At 47.1% G+C, this 14,643-nt stretch overlaps 1 protein-coding gene across 6 annotated transcripts in view; it reads left to right on the forward strand.

The window, feature by feature from the left end:
* Positions 1 to 14,643, forward strand: part of COL26A1 (collagen type XXVI alpha 1 chain) — a 177,729-nt gene that overhangs the window by 112,612 nt on the left and 50,474 nt on the right. For 4 of the 6 annotated variants that reach the window (XM_063402450.1, XM_063402449.1, XM_063402454.1 and 1 more), the window contains exon 4: positions 8,329 to 8,370. The exons of the other annotated variants lie outside the window; for them this stretch is intronic. In XM_063402450.1, coding sequence (XP_063258520.1) covers positions 8,329 to 8,370 — 42 coding nt within the window. The remainder of the gene's footprint in view (positions 1 to 8,328; positions 8,371 to 14,643) is intronic. 6 annotated transcript variants of the gene reach the window in all.

Raw genomic sequence — 14,643 nt, forward strand, 5'->3', positions numbered from 1 at the left:
CTAATTCTGATATTTAGTTCTTGCGCAGCATAAAACTCCTGTTGCTTTTGGTCCTTAGATGAGTTCAGCTCATCTGAAAACCCAATTTGTCCCCTGGTCCTGGTCTGGAATTCTGACCTGAATCTTACTGGGCAGAGCAGGAAAGCTGTACCCAGGCACTGCTAGGAAATTTATTTGTGCTTTTTTTTTAGCTAAGCTGAGTCTGGCAGCATCTTGAGAACAGCTTTTGATGTGTTGTGCTCCTGCAGTTGGTGCCTCTCTTTGGGGTATCCTGGACCTCAGGGAGATTGAAATATCTTTTCATTGGGAAAACAGGGCTTGTGAGGAGAATGTGTGGAGCTTGAACTGGGAGAATGTCCTTTGCAGAGGCTGTGGAAGCAGGTGCCCTGTTCTCCTAGAAGTCATCAAGTGGCTGCTCTGATCTCAGATCAGAAATGAAGTGCCTGTTCCTGTGAGCAGGTGAAAATACCCCAGGATATATTTCTAAGAAGTTTCAACACCTACTTACTCTGTTTCTTTCCTTATCTCCCTCCAGCAATCATAAGTCGTGTGGAACACCTTTTTTCATAGAATTGAGCTGCAGGCTGAGAAGCCCTCTGCAGTGGATTGTGAGCAGGTTGCTGCTTTGACTTTTCAATTTATATCACTGCAGACAAATTTTATTAGCAAAATCTTGGGCAACTCAGCAGTGGATTTTTAGGCTCTGACTGGGTGCCTGGAGCTGCAGTTCTTTGAACTGTCTTCTAGAGGAACTGCAGCTGTATAAATGGATGAAGACTGTGGAAAGAAACTATAAATATGGCTTTATTAAGGTGGGTTTTTAAATCAAAGTGACTTTTTGAAATATTTTAATGAACCCTAAAAACTATTTTGCAGTTCTTTCCAACAGTTATGTTACTTTTCAGCAATGGAAGAGGAGGGGGACGTTAGTGAGGGAACTGTGGCCATTGCATCTGTGGCAGTGCCTTTTCCATGGATTTGGCTGGACAGAAAACTTAAAATGTCCAGGGGCTAGAATGCCTCTTCTGCTACTAATTTGCATGGTGTAAAGTGTAGCCAGGTTTCACAGGGATAGAGAGATACCACTGGGATGGTGTTGGGGAGTGAGGAATTTGGGAGCATTTGAGACATTTCCTGCTGCCCTGCAGCTCTTTCGATGGGCAGTGGTGGACTGTGCTTTACCAGGAATGTGACAAACCTACTCAATATATGGTTTCCTTGCTGGAAGTAAATTGGAAACAACGATTTTGCACATAAAAAAAAACCGTGCAAGCATTGCTTGATGATGGTTTAGTGCCTTCTGTTCCCCTCGTGTTCCTGTCCCAGGGAGTTTGGGATCTGTGCTCAAGCACACATGACAGGTCTCAGAATTCCACAGGCCAGCTGCTCCTTGGTGTTGGCTGTCCTGGAGTTAGTGGGGGGCTCAGAAAGCACCACTGAGCTGTGCTTCCTCAGCAGCTGGAGCTGGGAAACTTCGTGTTGGGGTTTTACATCAGAAGAGACATGTCCATTCCACCTTGAACACTCATCTCCACATCCCAGTGACTCCAAACCTGGCTTCAGTGAGCTCCAAAGGGACTTGGGCTGAAACAGGCAGGGAGTGGAGCAAGGGATGGGTGGAGGGATGTGGGTGGTCATTGGAAAGTCAGGACTGAACCTCTGGCAGTTCTGTCTTGCTTATTCTCCACCATTACACTATGTCTTTGAGGTGAACACTGGCAAGGTGAACACTGAAGGCCAAGGCCATAGCATGGAGGAAATCATTCAGAAAGCTGCTCAGTCTTATTCTAGAGTGTAGAAATTGCTGTGATGGCAGCAGGTTTCCTCTGGGTGTGTGCACATGTCTGTGTAAATGAACATGTAAAGGGAAAGGCACTGGAGTGCATCATCCAGAGGTGGTCTGAGCTGGGATTTCCACATAGCAGAGCCTGACATGGGGAGGCTTTGTAGCAACTACAGAGCTCTGTTAGAGGAGGCAGAGGTGTTCCAGATACACGGTACCATCATGGTAAAAATGTTTCTGGCACAGAGGTAAGCACCTCTCTTTTAATCCAAGTGTCACATTTTACCCGCTTGCAGTTTCCTGCTTGTGTGTTTTGGCTTTTGCCCAGCACCTCGGGCTATGTGTGCTCATCTGGTTTTGATAAAACATTGAACTTAGACAATACATCTTCCTGGACATTTCTTCCTGTTAGATTCAAGTGTGATACACAGCAACCAGCACTTGATCAGTAGCAGACACTGTTTTTATCAAGCATTGTTGGATGTTCATTAGCCATGAAAGGACTGTAGAGAAAACTTGCACAGGTTGGGGCTCCTCCTTCCTCAGCCACCTCAGTGCTGCCTGCTGGGTGCTCTTCTGTTCACATACCAGGCTTCAATATCCAAATTGTTTGGCTGGTGTTTATCTTGCCTCTTTTGTAGTCTTGTTAGTCTGCTAAGAGCGATAGAAATGCCCGTGAGATTTTGAACAGTGGCAGATGAATGGGAGGAGTAACCTCATTAAAAATCATCTCCTCATCCTGACATTTAGGTAGCATTTGAGAATGCAGTGCAGTAAAATGTTGGGTGAAAAGATGAATAAAACCACACATTTCTCATGGAGTGCCCAAGGAGCACGTGTGACCTCTGACAGGAGTGTGAGTCAGTCTCTGTAACACACTTCATACTCCTGGATATACCAAGGAAAGGACGTCCCACATCCCTGTTTATTATCCACTGATCCAAAACGTGAAGAAAGGCATTTATCTCCCTGAAGTTCATCTGTCTGCCTGTCTCCTTTTCACCAGTCTCCTCCCTTGGAGGAGGGAGAAGGAGGGATATCTCCAGAGGCTGAGCATCCCTGCCTGACGTGCATGCCTGGCAAGTACACCAGAGGCTGCTGTGTCACCACACGGTGTTAGTGGTGCTCAGTGAGCCTGGGATGGCTGCTGTGTCCCTGTGCTGGCACCATTCCTCGTGGAGAAATTGCCTAAATTCCAGCCCCAGGGGCGTGCTGCCTTCCAGCTGGGCCTGTCCTGTCCTGTCCTGTCCTGCTGGGGTGGGCACAGGAGCTGCTCTGGGGGTCCCTGGTGTTGTGCCAGGACAGAGCTCCCACAGCCCTGCCTGTGCTGCTGATTGTCACTGCTGGCACCCAGTGTCCAGCTCACAGCTCTTCCAGCAGGAGGGGAGTGGGTGACACTCCATGAAAACCCTCTGGATAGGTTGGTCCTGGTGCTGGTGGGAAGCCTGAGTTGCACAGGGAGATAAAAGACACTCAGACTTGCAGAGGATCATTGTCAGAGGCTTTAGCCTGACCTCAGGCCCTGACAGACGTGTTAATCCAGCAGGAGGGAGGCTGGAGGCACTGCACAGACCTCTTTGTTCTCAGCTTTTTTATCCCTTCATGTCTCATCTCCCTTCCTTCCCCCAGTGGACCGAGATGAAAGTTGTGTGCACCCCTCTGCAAGCTTCCTCAGAGATCCAATTTAAATACCTCATCCTTGGAGCATATGGGAGGGTTGAGCCATTGAACCCATTCCACTGGAGAGTTACAGTCCCAGAGCTTTTTTTGGTCTTGTTTCTGGGATTGTGGATATTCAAAACTGAGATTGAACACTTAAACTTTTATGGGAAAGGCTGGTAGAACTTAATGTGCTCTTTGGTTTTCAGCAGATTTTTGCTCAACGTGGAACTTAGTTTTGCCATCTTGCTGCAATACTATACTCCAATAAATAAATACAGTAGAATCCCATTTAATTTGTATGAGTTGCAGCCCCTAAAATCCTCTAGGCTATTTGAACAGATTACAAACCAAACCCCAGAGTTTCCCCCTAAATTTCCAGCTGTGCAAATCCATCCTTGGATATTAAAAAGACTAAGTCTCATTATACATTTTCTGTCTCCTGTATCGTGACCAATTTGCTAGAAAAATCAAAGATCTGGTTCTTGGAATGTCGTAACTAACAAGTGGTTTTTTAATCATATCTTAATCCTCAAAGGGAGGAGATAACTCTTAAAGTAAGAGCTGCCTGCAGGTTTCTCAGTGACACTGAAATATCTGATAGACCCTCACTAAATCTGTCTCCAGGTCCAGGGATTAGAAGGCAGCTGACAATTTTCATTAATGATACGTAGGATGAGGGGGAAATCCAACTTACACTCCCTGTATTGGTTGTTATGATGACTGAAATGTGGTTTTATTTTTGCCTTTATCACATGTACATGGAAAAGAAGAAATACATAGCAGAGGTTCCATTTTTTTGAAGCATCACTCATCTGAGCCATCTCCGGTGTAAAAAATGAAGTTGCTTTTACAGAAACCATACAAAACCATTGTCAGGGCTTATATGAAATACTGTTGTGTCCTAATAATAACTTCTAGCTGAAAAATCTTGGCATCCTGCAGCTCAGGAAAGGGTTTTAAAATTCACCTTCAGTTTTTGGGCAACAGGCAAAACATGTGGCTCTGTTTAGGAGCTATTTTCGTTAAAGCTTGACAATACAGGATGATAAAATACAGCTGCATTGTTTAAACTTTCAATTTAATTTCTGGTTTGGGTCCAAGCTGTTTCATCAATATGGCGCCATTCATTTCAAAACAAAGCCCTTGGAAGGGTCTCCATTACCCCACCATTGATCAAGAGGGTGTTAAAATGTAGAGCCCAATTAAGTTCCTGGCCCGTTTGGAATTCCAAAATTGGATTTTTATAACTGTCAAATTTGCAATCAGGGTAGCTTTCCATGACAATTAGTCAGAATTATTAGTGCTTTTCTTGCCAGGGAGTTGTAACTAATGGTGGTGGCTCACTTTTCAAGGCTCACTAAGTGTCAAAGGCAACATATATCTTACAGAAGAGCCATTTGACTGCAAAATTGTCTGCACTGAATTGCACCCGAGCCTCTACTACTGTTACAGTCATTTTTATCAGTCCTCTAGGGCTGAGTTGTGGCTAAACCTCTACTGCAAGCTCTGCACATGGAATTAACCACTGGGCTCTGCCTTGCTGCAAGACATGACTCAAGAAATTGTGACAGGAGGAAGTTCATCCTTGAGTATTTCACTCAGGTTTACCTTGGTGAGGGCTGGCACTCAAAAGGCTGCTGATTTGGGTCAATTATTGCTTTGAATTTTTAAAATGAGCCAGGCAGAAACATCTATACAACCTGTCTGAGGAAGGCTAAGCCTGACTTGCAGCTAAAGCTCCTGTGTGTAAGGCTCAGTTTGTGCTAAACTAGAGATGTTTGCCCAAGTGGGAATCTCTTCTTGGTACAGCTCTACAAGTGTTATACAAAATATTCAAGGGAAAAAATAAAGAAGAAAACAGTTACAATAACAAGCAGAGCCAAACCCAAGGACATGGACACTGAGGTACCCACCCCGTGCTGTGCAGTCCTTTGCAGACACGTGGCTCCTCAGCCCAAGTGCTGGTGCAGGAGGGCATTTGCTCACAGGAGGGCAAACACTGGCAGAGAAGAGCAAACACTGACCCTTGCCTCCTGTGCAACATCAGTTTTGGAGGCTTCTGTTCAAGATTCACAAGACCTTCAGTTTGAGGAATTGATCTTGATGAAAAATAATCAATTACTATTTCCAGATTGGGTTGATTCTAATTTTTGTCCTTCTTATCTGGAAGTGTTCCTCTGTGAGGTGCAGACACTCATTCCAAAAGCAAAGGTGGCAACACAAACCAGTTAAGCTTAAGCCCAAGTGCTGGTGTCAAACCATCACCTCTGGTTTCCCCCAGGCAGCCAGAGCCTGCCTTTTTCTCTTAGAACATGGCTTTTTCTCTTAGAACATCTCTTTTTCTCTTTGAACATTTTATAATTTTTTTTTCTCAGAACACCTCTTTTTCCTCTCAGAACACCTGGAACATCTCTGTGTCCACTGACATATATTTACCTCGACAGTCATATGATTGTTTTTGACAAAAAGATCTGGAATTTAACTTTACTGATACAGGTTCCAAGTTGCTCATACCCCTAATCCTGCAGAACGTTTTCCGTGGAAGAAAGAGGGATTGTACTCCATTTTGCTTAATTAAATCAACCTAAACTAATTGTCAGCCAATAAAATAGTGTTGGTCAGCTCATAAAACAGAAATGAAGATTAAAAGAGCAGTTGCCATGAACAGGTGGTAACTCTGTTTCCAAGTTAGACCACATTACTCTCTGGCACAGAATCTCTGAGAATACCTCATATTCCAGTTTTTTTCAAAAAAAATGTTTATGAAACTTATAAAATATAGAGCTCATTTTATAACCAATTTTCTATCTCACCTGCCAAGAGCAGTGAGGGTTGAGCCAGCACAAGGCGGATGCAGAGTTTTAGGCAGATGTCCAGAAATGGATTCTCTGCACAGGGCTGTGGAATACATTTCTACCTTTGACTGGCCTTTCTGCTGCAATTCCTGAGATTCAGTTTTTTCTTTCTTGTTGCTATTACAGAAAAGACCTAGTAAACATTTTTTAATGTCATTGATCTTGACCTGACACTGTTGTGCAAAGGGAGAAACTTTCTGTTCTCGCTGTGGATGCTGTTTAACTCTAGATGGATCTTGAGTTAGTTAACAGGATCCCTCTGGATTTGGCCTTTAGTGTTTTTGTTGACTCTGCAGATCTTGCAGAAGGCATTAAACATTTATCTAATTTCATCTGGAAAGGACTAAACTGGAATCTCTCTCTGCTTCTCAAAGTAGAAGCAGAACTCAGTGGTTTGAAGTTGCTGGTAATGGTTGAATGATGAAAGAAAATTTATTGCATAGTGATTATTCTATTATTTGGATAAGAGTGAAAACCATGTGGTTTTGAGCATTTTGTTATGGCTTGGAGGTAATGTGGATGCTCTGTAGTAGTGCAGGGCTTCCAGCACCAGAGACTTGCCATTTTCTGTGACCACCCATTCCCAAAAATCTCATGCAGGATGTGCTTGGTCACACCAGCAGTCAAATCTATTTATTTTCCTCAGAGAACAGGTTTAGGGGGAATGTCACACTGACTGTGGGACTGGCCTTGGCCCATCACCACTGCTTGGGCACTTTAAACTTGAGTAACACAGCAGAGCTGGAGGAAAGTGAAAGTACCATCCTCCAAAGAAATGTGTGTGGGCTTTAGTGACTCTGGGAGGGTCCCAAGGGACCCCAGACATCGTCCAGATTTGCACTGGTGGAAGTGCAGCAGCACTCCTGTTCCTCCCAGTGAGGATGAGTCGCAGGACTGTGAGCACATTCACTGCTCAGCTTCCCAGGCCTCTGCAAAAAACCGTCCAGGACCCCAAACTAACAAAAACCACATTCAAAGCAATTATCTGATCTTGTTTGGTTGGTTTTAATGTGATGTTTCTAGACAGTGGCACAACAAACACACTCTTGTAAAGTCTTGTAACAGTTGTTTGCAGTTAGTATCTTCAGGATGGTTTTATGTGTGCTGATCATGGCTGATTTCCATCACTACAGTGAGACTGTCACCCTCTGCTGCTGGGGGAGGTTTTTCCTACTAAGACAATTATTTTCTCAGCTTGTTTAGCATTTTTCTTTTTCCTTTTATTACCCTTTTATTCACAAAACACAGATACTGATTTGCTCATATATTTCCAGAGGAAAGTGCTTTGTGGTTCACAGACTTATATAATTAGGTCTTCACAGACCTCAGACTGCTTATAAAGGCAGCTGGAGTCGTCATCTCTGGCTTTACACTTGGAAACAGAAAAAGTCTGTGGAGGGGAGGTGACAAAACCAGCAGAGAAGCTCTTTGGCAGAGCTGGGACAAACACCCCCTCTGGAGTGTATACTCTGTTTTTCTAAGCTTCAGGAGATGTTGCTGTGCCCGTACTGCTAAAGGCCTTCCCCCCTCCTTGATTCCATCTCTCCTTGTCACAAACATCATTTTTAGCACACTCACCAGCTTCTGGAAAGGTGCTGGGTTCTTCTCCCCATGCCTCACCACAACAACCGCAGCTGCTCTCCCTCCTTGCACCTGGGACCATTTTTTCCCCATCGTGTGTGATGGAAGCAGCGACTGCTTATCCCAAAAAACCCACCCCAGATCCACTCCCTGCCCCTTTCACACCGAGCTGGAGTGGATGCTGCAGCCTGCTCCCTTCGGGAGGTTGGTCTGAGGTGGTGTTTCTTGGATGCATCCCCTCCAGAGGAGGCAGGGGCTGTTCTGGGGCTGTGGGTGTGCTGTGCTGTGTGCTGTGCATGCCGGGGGTTGCTGCTGGCACAGAGGCAGTGGAGGCACTTCCATCCCTCCCCAGGTGACCTTCTGCAGCTGAGGGAACTTCTGTGCTGAGCCAGCCTGTGCAGGGGGCTTGACACAGCCCAGTGATAACTCCTTGTCTCCCCCCTGCAGGTTCCTCTGGCCGCCAGCACGGCTCCTTTCCCAGCCAGGACCGTAAGTGGGCACCGGGGGCATCCCGGAGAGCAGAGCCCAGCTGGGCCCGGGGGAGGGGGCTGTGCCAGCCAGGGATGCCCTCTGCTTCTGGGGAGAAGCTTGTGGGAGGGTGGGGGGGGGGGGGGGGTCTGTGAGTCTCTGCCTGCTCTTTGCCTCGGTTTCCCTCAAGGATCTGGAAAAGGGAGCTGGGAATGGCTGCTTCTCTCTGGGAGTACCTGGTGAGCACCTGGGAAGGGCCATGCTGCTCTCACTGTCCTTTTTGCTTGGTTCACTGTCTGAGAGAGGCCACCAGGCTCCTGGGGCTGCTCCGGGTACTGCTGCTGTCCCTGCCATTAAAACTCCTGCTGCTGTTTTCCCCAGCCTGCTCAAGCTCCTCACCAAGTTTTTGGGGCGGGATGCTGAGAAGAGCCAGGAATGGGATTACCTGATGAGGGGAGCACTCAGAGGAGGGTGGCTGTGGCCCTGTTGCAGTCTCAGGCTCTCCTATGAGGAGAGAGGTTCCTCACCCACTGGCATCCAGCAGCCTGGTGTCTCCTCATGTCTGGGTGTGTTGGAACAGCCTCCCCTGAGAAAAACAAACTGGTTTAAAGGTTGAATGTGAATGAAAGCTGATTTGTTGCTTGCTGGTGCATGATCCGTGTGTCTCCAAACTGATGTAAAAAAGTCACTTGAAAGTTTTCTGGTGCAGATACAAAAGCCCAGCCAAGGTTTTAAATACTAAAATGTATCTCCAGTGATGGTTAATCAGTGAGAAGCAGGAATTTACATGGGAGTCTTTGTGCATGATGGCCGCGTGCAGGTTTTGTGGAAGGTGAGAATCATGGCAGCTCTGAAGCAGCACAGGCTGAGTTATCCCAAGGGCTGGGTTGTGAAGGCCGTGGTGTGACAGGGCGTGAGGAGCTCTCACTGCCTCTCTGCTCTCCTTGCTGAACACACACTCAGCAGAAAATCCATGCCCTGCAGCCCAGAAGCTCCTGTGAAGCCTCAGATTAGGAAAAGCCCCACTCTTGTGCCCCAGCCTCAATGGAGTTTGGCTTCTTGCTGTAGCTGCAGTTCACCTCTGTGTGCTCTGCCCAGGGGTGTCACAGGACGTGACATTCCTCAGGGAATGGTTGTTCAGGCTGGAATTGCCTGTTGGTCCCAGGCACAGCTGGAGGAGTGGGAAGCAGCCAGGCAGGGCAGGGAGGGCAGCCTGGGAAGGACCAAGTCAAATCTGCAGTGCTGCCTCCCTTGGGTGGGACCCTGAAGATGCCCAACACTATCCCTGGTGCTCACTGTGGACACCAGAGGACATTTGGAGCCTGTAACAGCTTCCTTGAAATTCTTAGTTCCTCCTGTATCAGGAAAGAATCAATGTCTGACTAGAGAAGCAAGCCGCAATCCTTCTGGGAGGGAAAGATCCTTCAGTTCTTGTTTCTATCCTCATTCCCTTTCCTACTCTGCTGTGGTTTGGGATGCTGCTGCTGACCCCCCTCTGTTAACTTGGGCATGTCCTGGCACACAAATGCACTCCTGACCACAATGACCCTCGTGCTGGAGCTGCCGTGTGGAGGAGCTGATGACATGTCCAAGGACACATGGGGAAGCACTGGGTCAGCAGAAATTACATCTACATTTTCTGCAGCCCTTATTATTGATCCTGGCACAGACTGCTCTGAGTTCTGGATTGCCTTTTTAAAGTGCTGATTTGTTTTCTTGGCCTGAAACTTTGTGCTTCAGTCTCTCCCTTTCTGGCTGTGCCCTTTTCAACATCTGTCCTGTTGGGTATTCAAAGAGAGCACGAAGAGTCCTGCCCTTGCACACCACAGACCTTGGAGGGGACAAGATATTAAATCATTTTAAAATTAGCTTTACTCCACTGTGAACTTTCACACCCTTTTAAGGTTTCATTCAGGCAAATCTAGTGATGCTGTTACTCTGCTAAATGACAGGAGGTTAGAGAGGATGGGCTGGGTGTTCATGATGGTTGTGATGGGGGTTGAGGATGCTCTGAACGCCTCCCCTACAAACACAGGCTGAGAGATCTGGGGTTGTTCAGCCTGGAGGAGACTCCAAGGAGGCTTAGAGCCCCTTCCAGTCCTTAAACAGGGCTTATAAAAAGGAAGGAGAGACACTTTTTATACAGGCAGATAGTGACAGAACAAGGGGCAATGGTTTTGTACTCAAGGTGGGGAGGTTTAGATTAGATGGTAGGAAGGAATTGTTCCCTGGGAGGGTGGGCAGGCCCTGGCACAGGGTGCCCAGAGCAGCTGTGGCTGCCCCTGGATCCCTGGCAGTGCCCAAGGCCAGGCGGGACAGGGTTTGGAGCAGCCTGGGACAGTGGAAGGTGTCCCTGCCCATGGCAGGGGAGTGGAACAGGATAATCTTCAAGTTCCCTTCCAACACAAACCATTCTATCCTTCTATGATTTATAGGTTGGATGTATTTTTAGGGGTTTTTTTTGATTGTGGAAGGAATCCTCCTTCTTGGCAGTCTGGCTTGGGATTCCTCTTGTTGCCTGAAGTTTGCAGGTTTCCTTCCATGATCTGATTTTAGTCATTCAGCTTCCAAATGATACTCTGATTTTAGGATGTGGGCTAAACTCTTTGGAAGTGTGGGGCCAGGCAGCAAGGCAGAGACAGCATTGCTTGCATGTGGTTATGGGCTTTTTCTACACCCTGGTGATCTGCATCCCAGTACTTTGGGGTTGTCACTCCAGGTAAGGTGAGCAGGTAATAACAGGGTTGTGTTTATCACTGGGAGGCTTTCAGAAGTGTGAGCTGCTGCTGTGTTTCTCAGGGGTACAGGAAAGTCTGTGTGTTTTCTTTCACACTGCAATGTTCCTCGTGGGCTCCTAAGCGCAGAGCACAGAGAGACCTGCAGATGCTTCTGGCTGCACTCTGGCACTTCCAGCCCTTCCCAAGGTGGGTGTCTCTGCCTGGCCTTTGCTATTGGCTGTTTCTGAGGCTTCAGCCCATTAGAAACTTTAGTTTGAGGCAGTGAAGTGGAATTTAAACTATCTGAATATAGTCCTTTGTGTCAAATCAAATGATTTGTTAAAGTGAGGCCAGATTTGTGGGGAGAATCAATCTTTTTTATTAGATCAACTGATGTGGAAAAAGCAGACAAACTTTCAGGCATATTAACCCTTCTCCTTGCCTGTGTTTGTATTGCAAGAATGAAGAGACCTGTGTGCCAGGGGAGGCTGTGCATTCACTCTGACTGTTCCTCAACAGCCTTGGTCTGAACACAGGCATGGGTGGTATTTTTGGGTGTGCTTGTACAGTTTTTGGGGAGGAAGACTCGTCTCCCTCTGTGTTTGGACACTAGATGTTACTGCAGAACAAATAATGGGCTCTGCTCTGCAGCTGACTCATTGTGCAAGCCTGGGGCTAATTACTGAATCCCTCTGTGCCTCGATTTCCATCTGTAAAATGTCACAGATGCCCACCATTCATAAATGGCTTTCAGATTTCCAGATGAGGTGCTGTGTAAGTGTAGAACAGCATCAGTTTATGCACATTGTGCTGGAGGATAACACAAACCACATGCAGCAGAGGAGCCTCACAGATGTGTCTCTTCCCACTGCGAAGGGCAAGGCCCTGCTGATGATTTAGCACATCACTAATTGGACTAAAATAGGAGATTGCTTTTGTGCTGATGCAATTGTCACCATTGAAGTCCTCATTTACCAGTGGTTCTTGGAGGTAGCCCAGTGGTTCCCTGTTGAGGAGAGCTGCAGTGCGTGGCCTCTGCAAGCACAGCAATCCACAGCAGCACCCGTGCAGGCATGCCACACCTCTGGAAAGGGACTGGCCTTGGTTAGGTGGGAATGTGCATCTTGCTCGGCCTCCAGCTGCACTTAGCACATTTTTTGCTGGCATTTCCTAATCTCCCAGCATTTCCAGTGCCATTCCTGAGCGTTGCACACACAGGAATCCCCATTTATCGATAAGAAAAGCTGTTCCCATGGCTGCGGGCAGTGAGAGCCTGGCAGCTGCTCAGCATTAAGTCAGTTCTCAAAGTTTAAAGGATTTGTGGGCTGTGATGGTTTGGGTTCAGGCAATTAACTCTGGGGAAGTGCCTGAGAGTGTCTTGCAGACACATTTCATGGAGAAAGATGAACTTGAACAGTTAAGAGCTTTGATTTGATTAAGTGCCCTTAAGTGCTGTTGGGGCTAAACTCTCAGTGGGTACAAAACCTAGGAGCTCTCTGACTGCAGGAGAATTATGGCTGTTGCTTCCCATTGCAGTCTGGCCCTGTGCTTGTTTTAAAGTGCCAAAATCACCCCTGTTGCCAGCAGCATCCCGTGGCAGCAGGCACCAGTGACTGTGCATTGGCCTCTAAAGCTGGAGCTGTGTCATTTTAAAGCTCTGCTTGGAGCTTATTTGCCATTAGTGGATTGTTGCCTGGTGCTCAGAGGTGGCTGTTGATGGTGTGGGGTTGGAGGGATGGAGGTGTCTCTGGAGGTATCCTGTTCCTTCTTGGTGTGCTGCAGGCAAATTGCACCGTTCTGGGTTTTTCCTTTTTGGACTCACTGGCTTTTCTCCCCGTTCCTCATCAGTGCTCAGAGGGAGGGTCAAAATTCATTGTCAAACCCTCCACAGCTGTAAGAGTAACAGAATATTGAGGCAGAGTGTGTGACAGGCGTGGGAGAGAAGATTGGCTGACACCCAGCCTTGCCCAGTGCTTGCCATGTTCCAGGAGAAGTCTCCCCACATGCTGGGCCTTCATTTATGGTCTAAACTTGCCCTTTAGGGCACTTTAAAGGAGAGTTTTGGGTGGAATCATCTAGAACCTCAAAATGAAGCTCCTCAAACTGCCACCAGCACGAGGTCTCTTAGGGACACGCTGTGCTGCTCGATGTTGGGTCCATGGCACAGGTCAGAGAAAGTGCAAACAGGCAAATGGGGATTAAAGGCTTGGTCCCATCAGAAAGTGAACAGATCCCCACGTTAGGGAAGTGTTTAGTGAGTTTTGGATTAAAACAACAGAATGCAGAAATCCTGGAAAACATCTTGATTATGAATATCCTTTGATTTTTCAATCTGAAATGAGTTGGAGTATAACTTCTTTACAAGAGTTAAAAATCTGAAGCTGAAACTGAAATGTGCCTGGCTAAGCCCAAGCAGATATTTCCTTTACTAATTTTTCCTCACCCAGAAGTTAACAAGGCAACAACAGAAAACAAACCCAAACAAAAAGTCCTTTGTACAGCTCTGTGCTCACCACTAATGGGATGCAAGTGTTACCTTGTTCTTCACATTATGGAGAGCAGAGGATGTGAGGGATTTGCTGGGAACCCTGAAACCCCTGGGCCCCTGGGTGTCCTGGAGAACAAAACCACAGCTGCAGAGAAATGTGGGAAGGATTCCTCTTCCTGCTGCCCAGATCTGTGAGGAACACTGCTGAGCTCAGGGGGGTTTGGATAAAGGCCAGCAAGGGGTGATGAGAAGCACTGGGCAGAGTGGGGGTCCTTGGGGGATGCCCTGTACCCTGAACCCCTCCAGCTCCCAAGGGCTCAGTGGTGTTCACTGGCCTTGTGCTGGGCAGGGCTGTGGGGGCTCTTCAGGGCCCCAGGGAGGGAGGGAGGGAATGGGGAGAATACACAAACCATGGTGGGGTGAAACCTGAGGCTGAAATGCTGACATGGGAAATCAAACCTTTCCCAAAGTGTCCCTGGCAATAGTAATAATCACAGTCATCATCATCATCATCATCATTGTGCATTTGCTGGAGAAAGAATGTGCAGACATACTATTTTGATGTTCAGGGTGCCAAATTGTTCTGAATTCTGACCATCCTTTTCACTGGCTTGAAGAATTGTTTTCCTTATTGGTCTTTCAGCTGATTTTTTTGTCATGGCTGAAGGAAGCCAGTGCTGAGGTTCTGGATGAGTCACAACTAGAGCTTGACTGAGCATCCTGAATGTCACACATTTGTGGGTTGGAGGGATTTTGTGCAGAGAGGAGGTGTCCAACCCCAGACTGCCCTGCAGCTTTGCAGACCCAAGTAATAAAACTCAAAGCAGAGGTAGAATTTGAGGTCAGAAGTCCCAACTGGAAACAAGATGCACATTTCCTATCCAGTGGTTAACTTTGGATGCAGTTCACTAAGGAAACCTTGCTTGTCTGGCTCTGGAGGGTCTCTGTGAAACACAAACCCCAGCTCAGCACACGTTGTTTGGCTCCAGACTGTGAGAGATTCCCTGACCTGTGTTACACAGGTGCAGAACCAATATTGTGAGAGTCCCTGCAGACTCCACCGTGAGCCTGATTCAGATGTTTCCTTTT

The sequence above is a fragment of the Prinia subflava genome, chromosome 8 (assembly GCF_021018805.1).
Source record: "Prinia subflava isolate CZ2003 ecotype Zambia chromosome 8, Cam_Psub_1.2, whole genome shotgun sequence".
NCBI lineage: Eukaryota > Metazoa > Chordata > Aves > Passeriformes > Cisticolidae > Prinia > Prinia subflava.